The sequence below is a fragment of the Gavia stellata genome, chromosome 26, assembly GCF_030936135.1.
Source record: "Gavia stellata isolate bGavSte3 chromosome 26, bGavSte3.hap2, whole genome shotgun sequence".
Taxonomy (NCBI): Eukaryota; Metazoa; Chordata; class Aves; order Gaviiformes; family Gaviidae; genus Gavia; species Gavia stellata.
In genome coordinates this window covers 2,842,590-2,857,494 of record NC_082619.1, presented here as the reverse complement: position 1 = coordinate 2,857,494, position 14,905 = coordinate 2,842,590, and the positions used below count along the sequence as shown (strand labels likewise).

General features: G+C 65.3%; 1 protein-coding gene across 2 annotated transcripts; it reads left to right on the top strand.

Moving 5' to 3' along the window:
* Nucleotides 1-2,373: 2,373 nt before the first annotated feature.
* USP2 (ubiquitin specific peptidase 2) lies at nt 2,374-13,590 on the top strand. Of its 2 annotated transcripts, none has more exons than XM_059829685.1 (12): nt 2,374-3,119; nt 10,858-10,908; nt 11,202-11,325; nt 11,655-11,766; nt 11,847-11,957; nt 12,125-12,189; nt 12,283-12,386; nt 12,459-12,539; nt 12,694-12,772; nt 12,877-12,984; nt 13,218-13,338; nt 13,456-13,590. In XM_059829685.1, exons 1-12 carry the CDS (start codon nt 2,391-2,393, stop codon nt 13,541-13,543), a joined length of 1,773 nt encoding a protein of 590 aa, XP_059685668.1. In that variant the 5' UTR covers nt 2,374-2,390; the 3' UTR covers nt 13,544-13,590. The 2 variants fall into 2 exon arrangements, with proteins under 2 accessions (XP_059685668.1, XP_059685669.1); XM_059829686.1 differs by lacking the exon at nt 2,374-3,119 and adding an exon at nt 8,021-8,179.
* The last annotated feature ends 1,315 nt before the right edge of the window (nt 13,591-14,905 follow it).

Here is a 14,905-nt window from a genome sequence, read left to right as displayed (position 1 = left end):
CTCGGTGTCCCAGCAAGGCAGGCAGCCAGGCGTGTGCTCCCTGGGAGCCGAGGGGCTCCCTCGCTCTCACTCCGGTGCACGTAGGGGGTGCCAGTCCCTTGGCCGGGGTCCCATGTCCCTCCGAGCAAAATTCCCCACGGTGTGTGTCAAATCCCGGCTGGCAGAACCACTCCTGGGACCTCCCAGTGCTGGTGAGGGCGGCCGCAGCCTGCCCGGGAAAAGCTGGGTGTTTCGCGGAGTCCTTGCCTGGGAGCAGATTATTCACCCCTCAGCCTCCATTCCCAAACAGGTCTGTACGCTCCACCTTGCTCTCGCTTGTAAATAGTTTCCCCTCCACTGTGGGACGGTTGCTCCCTGGGCAATAACAACAGCAACTGGGATGCAGCTGGCTAGCCAGAAAACCAGGCTGCCGGCCAGGAGGCCATGGTGGCTGGATAGTGCTTCTCACCACTGTCTCCTAAAAGCAGTCCTGGGGCATTTCCATGCTGGGGTTAGATGGGCAGAGGTGGCTGGGGGACCTGACACCACAGCCACCTCACCCCCCGCCCCATGGTCTGTGGAGCCAAGGGGGCTCATTCCCACCGTGCACAGCTCCCTTCTGCCGCTTCTTTCATGGGGATTGCTTTCGGCTGCCTGCCATGGAAAATGCAGGGTACCCGCGCTGTGACCGCAGCAGGGAGGCTCAGGGTGGCTCCTGTCCCCAGGGTGACACTTGCAGAAGGGTGCTGCCAGCTTCCCCGGCCAGGGGGTTCCACTGGGGGCAGGCATGCCCAGGGACTCCTGGGCTCTAAGCAGGAGCCTGGGTCCCCCCCAGGGTCAGGCAGGGAGTGATGCTGCCGTGGCTCCTCTTGCCAGGGATCCAGTGCCCATCCCTAAGCCTGGATGCGCCCTGCGAGCTGCTGGGGCTGTGCCAGGCACCCTCTCCGTCACCTCCTGGCTTGGAGCCGGGCCAGAGCCCGCCCCGACTGGGCTGGGAAAAGCCTTTGAATCAGGGTCATCTCCTGGGTGACCGGAGACTCTCAGAGCCACATGAGCCACTGTCCTGCCAGGGAAGGGACACCAGGCACCCGGGGAGCCAAGCACCAGCAACACCAGGAGAGTGGAGCTCGGCTGGGGTCCTGCCCGCCCCGGTGCCAGCCACAGTCCCAGGAGAGGTAGGGGACCAAGCCATCAGCCTGCCAGCGTGGGTGCTGGGAGCAAACTTTCCTCTGGCTCCGGACAGCCCGCATTTGCAGGCGCTGGAGGCTGCTGGCTGCCTCGCTGCCCTGTCCTGGCTCCAGGCTGGCTCCATGTATGCTCTGGGTGCCTCTGTCCCTGTCCCCTGTATGCTCCTCTCCTGCCCCTTGCGGGTGCCATGGGGTGGACGCCACCAGCTCCCTGTGGGGACTGAGTGCTGGGTCATCGCCCACCCCTACAGCCTGGCTCTGCCCGGCTGCCAGGGCACTGCAGCCGCCTCACCGGGAGGACTCGCGTCAGCTTGAATTACTGATGGGAGGCTAGCAGGGCGCAGCCACGGCAGGGAGATGGGCAGGCTGCTTGGGTCGCCAGGCCCCTGCAATGAGGGGATACCTGGCTGTCCCCACAGTCCCCCAAGGCTCCTGGGTGGTCGTGGCAGCACTGAGGTCTTCACCCACTGCCTGGTCCTGGGCACCAAGCGGGGAGCTGGGATGGACGGCAAAGATTCCTGTGCTGACTTCCTAACCTTACTTCTGTTACCCTCTCAGCCAAACGGGGGGTGTGTTAGCAGCGAGCTGGAAATGCCAGCCCCCTGCCAAGCCCCAGCACTCGCTCTGAATAACGAGGGGAAGGTGCTGGGCTGGCTGGCTCAGTCCATCCCGCCTGTCTATCTCAGCCAGAGTTGGGCCTAAGCATCATGACTGTGACCCGGCAACTGCCTCCCCTCTGGAGGAGGCACTGGGAACATCTCTCCAGCCCCAGGAGCAGGACACCCACGGGACAGTGTGGCAGGGATGCCAGGGCTGGGGCAGAGGTGACCACTGCAGTCCCTTGGCTTCGGTGACTGTGGGTGTCAGGATGCTGGGTGCCTCTGGCTGTGCCCCAGGGCTCCCTTCTGTGGTACGAGGTGCTTGAAGGCACACTGGTGGCAGTGCCAGCTGGGCCCTGCTGTCCCAGGCTCTCCAGGAGGGCTGGCAGGTAAGGCAAGAGCCATGGCCACCACAGACCCCCTGCACCCTTTAACCCCTGGGTTCCTGCTGTTGCCTGCCCGCCCCTCCCAGGGTCTCCAGACAAGGCAGGAGCCAGCAAGTTACTGGGTGGATGCTGGTGGTGGGCACCCCGTTGTGCTGACCATGGCCTGTGGAAGCTGACCCCTGGGCTTTTCTCTTGCAGTCAATGCCTCCAGGAGAGCCTGCTGAGCCCCAGCATCCAGAATGTCCCAGCTCTCCTCCACCCTGAAGCGCTATGTCGACTCGTCCCGCTATGCCGAGACAACCTACAGCAAGGCGCCCAGTGGCTACAGCTCCTACACCTCCTATGGATCCACCTTGGCCACATCCTATGCGGACAGCGACAAAATCGGCTTCAAAACCAGCTACCTGACCTCGCCTCGGTACCACCATATGGGGCTGTCCCCCATCAGTGGCTATGACAGCAGCCGGCTGCCCCTGTACCCCGACTCCAGCATCCGCCTGAGCCCCACGTACATCCGCACCCAGTCCAGGCCACCCGGCAGCGGGCTGAGCGGGGGTACGTGCTACACCTTTGTGGGGGCCCCCAGCAGCCCCCCCGGCTACCTGCCCACCACAGCACCTCTCAGCCGTCGCAAATCCATCAGCCACTCGGACCTGGCACGGGAGTTCTCGGGGCTGCACACTTCGGACAGCGCCTACACGCCCACCCCCGGCCCGCTCAGCACCCGGAGCCGCCAGGAGCTCGGCACCCTGCAGGGTCTCTACCAGGCTGCCGCACATTCTGACTACGTCCGCAGCTACCTGGAGAGCTACGGGAGGAAAAGCAATCACGGCAGCCTCCCCACGGGCCCCCTCAGCCCCTCACAGGCCACCCTTGGCTCTGGCCTGCCGCCCTCGGGCACCCGCTGTGCCAGCCAGCCCTGCGAGAGGAATGATGGCTACTGCGACATGCCCACCCGGGACCCCACGGTACGTGACGCGTGCTGGGGGTGGGGGACAAAGCTGTGCTGCGGTGGGGTATGTGGTCCATGCCCACTTGTGCTGAGCCGAGGAGTCCGAGGCTCCTGGCGCGCTCTCCCTGGGAATCTCGGTGCATTGCTCCGTGCCTCAGTTTCTGCATCTGTGCCACTCAGGGCTGCTGCTGACCCTTCAAGCCACCCTTGCTGGCACGGCAGTCCTGGGCCAGAGCTGCTGAGACAGCCGTGTGCAGGCAGGCAGGCGTCCTCTGAGGGGCTGTGCTCCTCACTGCCTGCACCACTGGGAGCACAGCCCACGGGTGCCTTGCAGCTAAGGGTGCCCATGTGCTGGCAGGAATGTGTGCGCTGCACCCCTCTGCGTGTGTGCATGACAGCGGGTGATGGCACACGCAGGCAAACTCACACCCCCGTGCGTGCAAACCTGCATGGGTGCACACTGCGCCATGTCCCCACACAGCTGACTGTGCCCACAGCCCCTGCCCTCTGCTCCCTCCCAGCCCCAGCCCAGTGCGGGGCTGAAGAGGGTTTCCTGCTGCCTCGTCCCAGCTAGAGAAGGTGACATGACCGGGCTGGGCACTTGTCCTGCTGGAGACACCCAGCTGGGAAGGCTGGTTTGGCTGGTGCTGGCTCTGGCACGGTGACTCGGTGCCCAGCTGCCAGTCAGGTTTTTCACTGGTGCCCTCTGATGCCTGATCCCTGGCACGGTCTATCGCTGCCATCTTGGGGCACTGTGCCCCAGCCCCCAGCGTGGGCCGTGGCAGCCAGGGAAGCATCAATTTCTCCATGACAGTGGCTGCTCTGTACAGCATCACACGTGTCAGGCACTTGGTGCCCCAGGTATCAATCAGTGCTGCACCATCCCCAGAGCCTCAGCCCGGGCCGGGAGCAGGCATTACACACGCAGCCCGGCTCCGGCACGCAGGGGAGCAGCCTGGTAATTTTCCACTCAGGTTTCCTTCCAAGATCTGGTCAGGCTCTGCCTGCATCTCCCGTTCTCATTCCAGTCAGCCTTCATTCACCCATGGTGGAGACCAGTCTGCCCCAGCACAGGGTCTGACCTACCCTTTGCTTCCCGGCAGCTCTGTCCCACAGCCATTGGCCAAACCAGGAGGATAAGGGCTGGGGGATTCTTTTATGCTTCCCTGCGAGCAGGAGAGGAAGCTCTTTCCCTTTCCATCCAGTGCCCCCACATCCCTCCCTGTGCCCAAGGGCCTGGGAAAAGGGCTGTGGGAGCAGCCTGAAGGTCTGGCCCGTGCCCTTGGGCTGGGGAGGCACAGCCAGAGGCAAGGGGTAGGGAGGAGAGGCGGACACTCCTGCCCGCCATGTGCCTGCAGCTGGGGCTCAGCGGAAAAGTTTTCCCCCCGTCTCTTTGGAGCTACCAGTCCCATTCCTGGCAGGGCTGGCTTCCTTCTTTCCTCTCCCTGGCACTCACCCGCATTTTAAACACCCACCCGAGCCCCCAGGCATGGGCGCAGGGGCAATGGAGGGGGTGCAGCATCGCAGCCCGCTGCCAGCATCTTGCCTGCCTCTTCCCCAGCACCCTCCAGCCCAGAACCAGCTGCACCACATGCAGCACCAGCAGTACCCTGCCCTGGTGTGGGACCCCGTGTGCCAAACTTGCCTGGCCCCTGGCCCCCAGCCCTGGAGAGAGGGAGCAGGTTGGGGGGGCCAGGGGCGAGTGGAGGAGTGGTGCTGTGGAAGGGAATTCCTGCCTCCCCCTCCCACACCAGGGCCTGGTGGGGGGGACCGAGGGGGGACCCAGCAGCCGCTGCCAGCCACGGGCACTCACTAAAGCCCCGGCCACCACTGCTAGGGCAGGTGTCCCCACCCCCAGGTGCCCACACACCGCTCCGACGTGGGTGCCAGCCTGCTGCCACAGGATGGCCATGGGGCAGCAGGGGCTGCGCTACTCCCAAACCGCAGCCTTATGGTCTGCGTGCGAACGCAGCGGGGGGCTTTCCAGCCAGGGCTGACAGGTAGCAAAGGTGAGCAGGGCTTGGCTCAGCTTGGCTCACCAGCCTCAGGGGCTGGCACAGGGTCCTGGAGTGGGCACCCGTGCCGGGGCAGGCAGGGAGGCTGGATGGGTGACACTGGCTTAGGTTTGCTTGGTGCTTTGATAGACACACCTGCTATTTTCCACTCCTATGCTTTTTTTCCTTCCTTTCCCAAGCTGGGAAGCAAATGTATGGATCGTAAAACAGACTTGGGTGCCTGCGGTCATGCCAGGTGCCGGAAACAAGTGCATGTTGCAGCCCCGGTGCTGCCATCGGTTCTGCCCCATTACCCAGCCCCGAGGGCAGTGCCAGCAGCACCCGCTCCCGCCAGAGCCAGGGCATGGCGGGGCCAGCTCAGTGCCTCCTCCCATCCCTTCTTCCCCAGCCACCTCCTGCCTCTGCATCACACGAACCATCATCCAGAGGAGTTTGCAGCTGGGAGGCAAGCGTACCCACCTTTGTTCCTACCCACACCATCACTTTGCGCCTCAGTTTACCATCTCGCAGGGCAAAGGGAGGCACGTGCAGTTACAGTGAGTGGCCATGCCTGCTGAGCCGCGGGCTCCACGCAGGGCTGTGCTGGCTCCCGGGAAGGGCAGGCTGGCGGGGGGCAGGACCGGAGCTGTGCCGCCCCATTAACCGCCCTGCGTGAACACAGGGTCAGAAGGCCAGAGCTACCCACAGAATCGCCGGCAGCTCTCTGCAGTCCCATCCTGAGCAGCTGACGTCTCTGGCCTCCAGCCAGTCCTGGCCCTGCACGTCTTGGCGGTGCCAAGCGGGCCTGTGGCAACCTCTGCCCACGGCAGAAGGTCACCGCCGCAGAGGGGACAGCTGAGGGCAGGGAGCTGGCTCTGGGTGATGCCAACCTGCCAGGGCTCCCCTTCTCTCTCCTGCTCCTGGCTTGCCCTGAGAGCCTGTATGCTCCCCTGGCTAGAAGGGAATTTGGTCCTTTGCCCAGGGCGCCCGATGTCACCAGGCCACAAGGCTCGGCACGGGATGTGGCTGAAAGCCACCCCTCTTGCCGTGGAACTGGCTCTGCCGGCATAGTGCACCCCCAGGGAGAGTACTGCACCAGCACCCTGCACAGTGCTTGGGGCAGGCTGTGCACCGGGGCAAATCCTGCCCCCAGGCCACCCACCGGGCTGCAGGGCAGGGTGGCCGGAGCCCTGGCTGGCGTGCGCAGCACTGGTACAGCGACACACGCGCTGGGGAGCTGTGCCATTGCCCCGGGGCCCAGGATGCAACCTGCAGGGGCTGCGGGAGCGCGTTGCAGGGCGCCCACACCGTCTGCACGAGGCCAGTGGGGTGTGCATCCCCGTGTGCACACTGCGTCCCTGCGTGTGTACAGTGTACACACCGCGGGGTGTGTGTATATATATACACATGCGCGCACATGCAAGCAGGGATTACAACAAGCACCCTGTTGTGATGCAAAAAGCCCTGGCCCTGCAGATGAATATCACTGCAAGATGCCTCCTCAGATATTTTTGCTGGTGCCAAAAATAGTCTCCTCCCTCCCCCCCCCCCAGTCAGCCCCTCCACTGGCTGTGCCGAGCTCATGCCGTGGACAGGGGAGGCTGCATCTGCAGCAATTAGGATTCAAACAGCAGCCGCTGGCTCCGGCTGGGGGTGTATTAGTGGGGGCTGGCATGGGAGGCAAGCAGCCTCTGCTCAGTGCCTCCAGCCCCCTCGGTGAGGCTGGAGGCTCTGGCTGTCCTTGGGAGCAGCCCAACCGCACTCCCTGCCTCGGTCACCCATGGAAATTTCCCTGAGCGGGCGGGTAAGACACCTGGGCACGCACAGCAGTCACAAGCCTCCATCGCTCACCCTGCTGCGGTCAGAGGGGTGAAGCAGAGGGAGACGCAGGACTGGGATGCAGGACACCCGGGCTCCCTGCCAGCCTCCGCATCTGCCCTTGCTGCAGAAGAGCCGGAGTCCTGCCCGCTCCGTGCCTCAGTTTACCCAGCGCTCAGAGGGGAGACACCAGATAGGCTCTTTGCTCCACATAGGATTTGGGGGAGTTTTTCCCCAGGGATGCAAGGCACTGAAATACCCTCTGAGGAGTGCCAATGCATCCCCCAAAGAGGGGGTTATGCACTCTCTGCTGTTGCGCAGTTCCCCCAAAACGGCACTGCCCGGGGGCCCGGCGCAGGCGCTGCAGGGAAGGCACATGCCCGGGAGCCCCACAACCCTCTCGGGCAGCCCTCCCCCCTCCCTGGGCACAGGCACCCCGTGCACCCACCCGCCGTGGGAGCGCCCCAGTTTTACCGAGCCAGCTCTGGCCAGTGACCGGGCCAGACCCCCCCCCATGCCCGCCCAGCCCGGGGGCCAGCGCCCGGCGCGGGGGCGCCGCTCCCACCGGCCCTGGCCCCGGGAGCATGGGGGGGCCCAGGGGAGCAGGCGCTCCCCCGGCTGCCGCCTTGCGCTCAGCGCCCTGTGGCCCCCCGGGGTGCCGGCGCTGGGGGCGGGCAGCGGGAGCGCGGGGGGCAGCGGGAGCGCGGGGGGCAGCGGTGCCGCGCGCTGCGGCGGGGCGCTGCCCGCGCCCTCCCCGGGGGCCCCGCGGGGCCGGGCTCGGCGTGCCGGGAGCGTGGCCGGCGGGCAGGGCCGCCCCTCGCGGGCCCCCTTGGCTGACGGCGCGGCTGTACCACGCGGTGCGGCGGGGGCTGGCCGTCACGGAGCGCGGCTGCCGCCTCTCCACCCACTTGATGTCAGAGCCGCTCAGGTGCCGTCAGCCCCAGAGCCGGCACCGGCTCCGGCACCGCGCGCCTGGGCACGGCGGTGCTCGGCGAGGCCGGGCGCCTGAGCCCGTGCCCCAGGCCTCAGCTGGCCCCGGGCGAGGGGTGCCCAGCCGGCACCCCCCGGCATCCCCCTGTCCGCGGCTGGCCCCCGCTGTCTCGCCGTGCCCGCGAGGGCCATCATGAGGGACTCCTACACAGTGACGCTGCCCGAGGAGCCCCCCGCGCTCCCCGACCTTCACAAGGACCTGCGCCCCCGCGCCTCCATGCCAGGGTCCCTGCTGGTCTCCACCTTCGTCGGGCTCGTCCTCAACAAGACCAAGGTACGAGCCCTGCGGCTGCCCGCAGCCCCTGCCCTCCGGCTCGGGGGCAGAGAAGGGGGCACGGGGAGGGCGCGGCCCCTGCCCTCGCCGGGGAGCATGGCGTACCCCGTGGCATCCCCCTCGCCAGAGGACGGGGTGCCTGCGGGTGGGTGCCCGTCCCGGCTGGCCGTGGGGCCGGGGAGCCCCGGTGTCCTGCAGGAGGGGCAGGGAGCAGGTGAAAGCACGTGTCAGGACGCCTGGGCCCCTCTCCCAGCCCTGCCCCTGCGGTGACCTTGGCCAAATCCCCATGCCCCGGCCAACCCACTGCAAGGAAGGGGCTCCTGGCCACGGTAGCCCCTTGGCAGTGTCACCGGACTGAGCTTGGCTGGTCTCGGAGCCACAGCGCCGGGCAAGACTCCCCCTGCGGGGATGGCAGAAGCAGGGGGCAGGGTGGGCAGGGTCTGGGCACTTACGTAAGTCTGGCTTCTTCGGCTCTCCTGCTGCCAGGCACTTGGCATGCGGACCTGGATGGGGCAGGAGAGTCCGGATCTTGTCCCCTGTCCCCATCCCCTGTCCCCCGTCCCCCTCCTGCAGTGCAGCCTTGGGGACTCCCCAGCCGCCGCCACGTGAGCCAGCTCTCCTTCACCGCCTCTGAGCAGCGCCGTGTCCTAGATAAAGCCCTGGACGGGTGAGGGGGATTAGCTGGAGTTGAGTCACCCAGGGGAGGGAAAACCAGAGGGGGAAATAAGACCTCGGTGCACACAGGCTTGTGCCATGGTATGGGGGCACCTGGTGGGGCCCAGCCCCAGCCCTCCCCTGGGGTTGCTCCAGCCTCTGGGAGGGCAGCCCAGGTCCTGGCCTGGCCAGGCAGTGGGCAAATGCCAGGTCCACGGGGAGGTTTGCATCCACATTGGCGGGACACTCCAGTCCCTCCTGGTACACGGCAGGAGCTGCCTGACCAGGGCAGCTAGGTGAGCAGCGTCCTGGTGGGGATGGCTGGGGTGCATTGGGGCAGCTCCCAGGAGCTGTGGCATTGTAACCTTCCCTGCAATAGGTGTGGGGACCTGAGCAGCAAGGCCTCGGGGGGTTGGCCCCTGCAAGGGATGCGGGCTGTTGGGACACAGACCCACCTGTCCTGCTGCCTGCTCTGCCCTGTCTGCTCAGGGACCAGAGCCGGGCCAGGTCCTCCAGCCGCAGTGTGGCACTGACCCGCTGCAGCTTGCTGGCACTCCTTGCCCTGCTGAGCCTGCCCCCGGCCTCGGGGTCCCTGCTCGGGGATAAGCGGTGGGGTTGCCTGGCACTTTTGCATAGCCACCCCCCCGGCACTGAGCGCCATGGCTGGGGACACCCCTGTGCGCTGGGCACTGAGGGGGCACTCGCATGGCACAGAGGGTACCCGGTTGGTCTGGTAGAGCCGCATGTGCCTGCACAGGGCGGACGAGTCCCCATTGGTGCTGGTCTCCCCTGCGGTGGGTGATGCCTGCACCGTCGCTAAGGAGCACGTGTAACTGGATCTGGGTTATTTTGGGCTGCTGTCAGGGCTGGGTGCTCAGCACCTCCCACACACACACCAGCTGCTGCTATTTTGGAGCTGCTGGGCCCCCTCCTCTCCTCCTCCCCCTCCTCATGCCTGGGGCGGGCAGCTGGGGCGTTTGCTTGAGGATCCTTAAAACCTGGTCAGGCTGGGGGAGCATAGTCAGCAGTCTGACGCTGCAAGCCCTGTCGGCCCCCCACCCTGCTCTGGGCACGGCTCTGGGGAGGTTTGCCCCACCCCTACCCTCTGCATGGGCCTGCATGCAGGGCTGGGGGCAAGACCACTGGGCTCCCACCATTCGTCCCCACCAGCACCTGGTCCCCCATGCTGGGAGGGGGGTGGGCAACCCTGTGGTCCCCCAGACCCCTCTGCATTCTTGGTCTCTCCAACAAAGACTGGCAATGCCTCTTGACCCCAGAGCCCAGCTACCCATGCCCATCTCTGCTTGGCCTGAGCCTGCCCAGCTCAGGAAGTACCTGGGGACCTGGAAGAGCCTCGTGGTGCAGGCGCAGCACAGCCAGGCCAGCGAGCAGTTGAGAGGGCACTGCTGGGCATGCAGCCCCGTCCCCGAGGCTGACTGGCACAGGGCTGGGCTTGCACTTTCCCAGGTGGACTTTATCCTGTAGAACAGCTGTGCCAAAGTCTGGGCTGTGCTGGTGCACGGTGTCCTGGAGGGGACACCCAGAGTGGACAAGGTGGGCAGCAGCGGGGCACCGTGCACCTCCTACAGCTGTGGGGCAGGCATGGGGCACTGCCACCCCCCAGCTTCCCGGGGCACAGGGCTGGCAAGGGGAGGCAGCAGGGGCGACTGGCCTGACATACAGCCCAGGGCATGGGGCAGCAGTGCCGCCAGACAGGGAGGACTTTGAGCCCTGCGTATTGTCCCAGGCCAAGGAGCCGAGCAGCAGCAGCTGGGCAAGCAGGATGGGGCAGGCCAGTCGTGGCTTCCCACTGGGTCCTCGGCCACGGTCCTGCATGCAACCGGTGCAGAGAGCGGCTGCCGTGCTGGCTCTGCCCATGGTAACCACAGGGGGATAGGGCCTCCTCTTGCACTTGAGGACCTGCTCCACGTGGATGCCCATGGCACCACGGCCTCACTGGGCTGCCCACAGGCACAGCTAGCCTGTGCCAGGCACTGTCTCAGCCCTGTTCCCTCTCTCTGCAGAGCTCCAAGGCGGTGCAGGGGCTGACCGGCTTGCGAAACCTTGGCAATACGGTGAGTGCTTACCCAGGCACCCGGCTGCACAGCCCCAGCTCACACTGTGCTCTTCTGCGGGCACATCTGTGGGGCAGTGGGGAGCCCTGACCCTTCACCTCGCCCCCAGCACCCACACTCTGGCTCTGGTAGCTCCCTGCACCCTGCTCCCGACGGTGCTGGCAGAGGAAGGTGTTCCCTTGCTCTGCACTGCTTCGTCCCCATCCTCTGCCCACCCACCCCAGGTGTCCCCCTGCCACTGCCTGCCTCCCTCTGCCTCCCGTTGCCATGGTTTTCTCTTCTGCCTCCCCCAGTGCTTCATGAACTCCATCCTGCAGTGCCTGAGCAACACCAAGGAGCTGCGGGATTACTGCCTGCAGAACCAGTACCTGCGGGACCTCAACAACAACAGCCGCATGCGCACCGCACTCATGTCAGGTAACAGTCCGTCATCAGCCCCTGGCTCCACACCTTGCGGGGCTTCCCTGCCTCCCGTCCCTGCAGCACATCCTCGCTCCCCTGGGCCGCCCCATGTCCTGGGGGACGCCCACCCAGAGGTCGGTGCTTCTCCCAGCCTTGCCAGGGCAGGTGCTGTGCTGTGGGCGCCCAGCCAGTGGGAGGATCGGGTCCCCTCTCCAGAGGGGCCGGGGCCAACCGTGCGGACCCTGAAGCAGGGTGCTGAGCTCTCCACTGGTGGACGTGGTGATGCCATGCCACCGGGGCTGGCAGGGGCCAGCTGTGCCGCTGACCTGTCTCCTTGCCCACAGAGTTTGCAAAGCTGATTCAGCTGCTCTGGACTTCGTCCCCCAACGATAGCGTGAGCCCCTCCGAGTTCAAGACGCAGATCCAGAGATACGCCCCCCGCTTTGTCGGCTACAAGTAAGGGGTGTTGGTGTGGGGGTGGCAGCAGGGAGCCAAGCCCCTGCCGCCACTCACCAGCCATGCCCCATGTCTTGCAGCCAGCAGGATGCACAGGAGTTCCTGCGGTTCCTCCTTGATGGGCTGCACAGCGAGGTGAACCGTGTGCTGGTGCGGCCACGGGCCAGCACAGACACCCTGGACCACCTCCCGTAAGTGCTGGCTAGGGCGGAAGCAGTGGACCAGCCCCACGGATGATCTCGCTGCCTGCAAGCCCAGCCCAGGAACAGTGACCATGCAGGTCCCTCTGGGCTTGGTCGTGGGGGCCAGTGTCCCCCGGGCCACAATCAGTACCGCTCTGTCTCACCATCTCTTGCAGTGACGACGAGAAGAGCCGCCAGATGTGGAGGAGGTACCAGGAGAGGGAGGACAGCCGCATTAGCGGTGAGCAGGGCTGAGAGGAGAGGAGGGCAGGGCTGGGCTGGAAGCAGGGCTGGGAACTAGGGGTCTCACCCTGCTTTGTCCCATCCCCACCAGACCTCTTCGTTGGGCAGCTGAAGAGTTCACTGACCTGCAGCGAGTGCGGCTACTGCTCTACAGCCTTTGACCCCTTCTGGGACCTGTCCCTGCCCATCCCCAAGGTAAGGGGTCCCTGCCGATCCTCGGCCCCCTGCCCCGCACCCCCGTCCCTGACCTGCTCTGTGCTCCCACAGAAAGGCTACGGGGAGGTGACCCTCATGGACTGCCTACGGCTCTTCACCAAAGAGGATGTGCTGGATGGGGACGAGAAACCGGTACGGGGCGTGGGGCACAGGGAAAGGTGGGCTTGCCTTGGTGGAGGCTGGGCCCCTTTCCCTCCATGCCTGTGTTGCCGGGACTGTGGGCTCAGTGCCCGGTGGGGCTGGCCTCTGCCCTCGCCCTCCAGCTGATGCTGTTTGTCTCCCACAGACATGCTGTCGCTGCAAAGCCAGGACAAGGTGCACAAAGAAATTCAGCATCCAGAAGTTCCCCAAGATCCTGGTGCTTCGTATCCTTCAGGTGGAGGGAGAGGGCCAGGGGGTGCTGGTGGGGAGGCAGGCAGTTCCTTGTGGGCTCCCCTTTGTCCCTCAGCTCCTTGACATGCCCCCCCAGACCTGAAGCGCTTCTCGGAGGCCAGGATACGAACGAGCAAGCTCACCACCTTTGTCAACTTCCAGCTGAAGGACCTGGACCTCCGGGAGTTTGCCTCGCAGAGCTGCAGTGAGTGCCGGGCCCTGCATGGCTCCAGCCGAGCCCTGGGCTCCCGGCGGCTCCTGGCTGGGTCCCTCATGCCCCCCAGGGTGCTGCAGCCTGCGGCGGGGGGCAGAGGCACAGGGGTGGGAGCTGCAGACATCCAGTGTGCCAGTCCCTCCTGGCCCCAGCTTCATGGTGGCATGCTGGGGGGCAGTGGGGCAGCAGCTGGCACGGCTGAGCACCGCTTTTCCTCCCCACAGACCATGCCGTTTACAACCTCTACGCCGTCTCCAACCACTCGGGCACCACCATGGGGGGACACTACACCGCCTACTGCAAGAGCCCCGTCTCCAGCGAGTGGCACAGTTTCAACGACTCCCGGTGAGGCTGCATGTGGGACAGGGGCGGTTGCAGGGTTGGGGTGAGCGGGGACCCCCTGCCCAGGACATCCCGATGCCTCGTCCCCATTGCTCACGGCACATCTCCCCATCTCCGCAGTGTTACCCCAATGTCATCCAGCCACATCCGCAGCAGCGATGCCTACCTGCTCTTCTACGAGCTGGCCAGCCCGTCCTCCCGCATGTAGCCAGCCCTGCCTCCCTGGGGACCCCTGCGCCACCCCTCAGAGACGGCCCTTCCAGGTTTCAGCCGTTTGCCCCCCAAGTGCAAGAGGGAGGTGAAGAGGAGAGACCCAGAGGTGGCTGCAGCGGGAAGCTGGAGGCAGCCAGGAGCACATCCCAGGCAAGGACACCCCAGCTCCAAACTGAGGAGGACAGCCCGCGGCAGGGCAGGGCCCTGGCAGCTCAGGCGCCTCCTGGTCGCTGGCATTTGGTTTTTACCTTGGGGTACGTTCTCGTTTCTTTTTTTTTTTTTTTTTTTTTTTTTGGCGTGTAATAAAAATACCGAGCAAAGGACTCCGCAGGCATGGGGCCACCTGCCCCATTGACTCGGCCAGGACCTCTGCTCCCCTGGGGGAGCACCCAGAGCTGGGGACTCAGGAGAGCCTCCCGCATCCCTCCTGGCCTCTTGGCACTCCCGTTCTGCTTGGCCGTCCCAGAGGATTCGTGAACTGCTCCCAGCCTCCTCCCGGCACTTCCGAACCTCCTGGCAAAGGACACTGGCCCTTCAGTTGCCTCCGTCCCGTCTCAGGCAGCACATCCCCACCAGCTGCCCCATGCACACTTCTCAATGCAGCCTGAGTTCAGGCCCAGACTCACGGACAGGAGGGAGGAAAATATTTTGTGGAATTTATATGTATTTATAGTGGACTTTGCTCAACCTGGAGCACCCTGCCGCTTCCTGGCTCTCCAGGGACTTGTGTCGGGGGATGCTTTGGGTAGCTTTTTACCTGCCTCCTCATACGACGGTGCCTTAAACCATTTAGGGGAGCAGGAGGCCATGGGGGTTGCACAGGAACGTCCGTCCTGCAGAGGAGAGGGAAGGGAGGACAGTGGCTTTTTGGGACCATCTGCAATTGGGGCTTTCTTCTCCCTGCAATCAGGAGCCCCCCTGGGTGCCTGGGGATGCACGTCCCCACCCACCCTGCTGCTCTGTCCTCCAGCTGGCAAATGCCAGTGGCCTTTTTAGCCTTTTCTCTAATTTATTCTCCTACCCGTCCTGCCTTGCCTGAGGTGCAGCGGGAGGAGAGATGGGCCCGACCCAGCCCAATGCCAGCCCCAGCTCGCAAGGCAGCTACGTCCAACCCAGCAACCCGTCCTGCTTTGCCCTCACTGGCCCTGTGGGCACAGGCTGAGCACTCTCGCGCCAGGAACATCCCGCCCAGCCTGGGGCATCCCAGCGGGGCTCCAGGGAGGGCAGGCCAGGTTGGAGGGGCTGCCCGCGGCAGGTACCGGACTGGGGCAGCATTGCTGCTTGGCAGGTGGCTTGTTTACTGTGTAAGCAAGATGGGTGGGAAGTGTCTCGTACAAGGGAGACTCATGCAGGAATA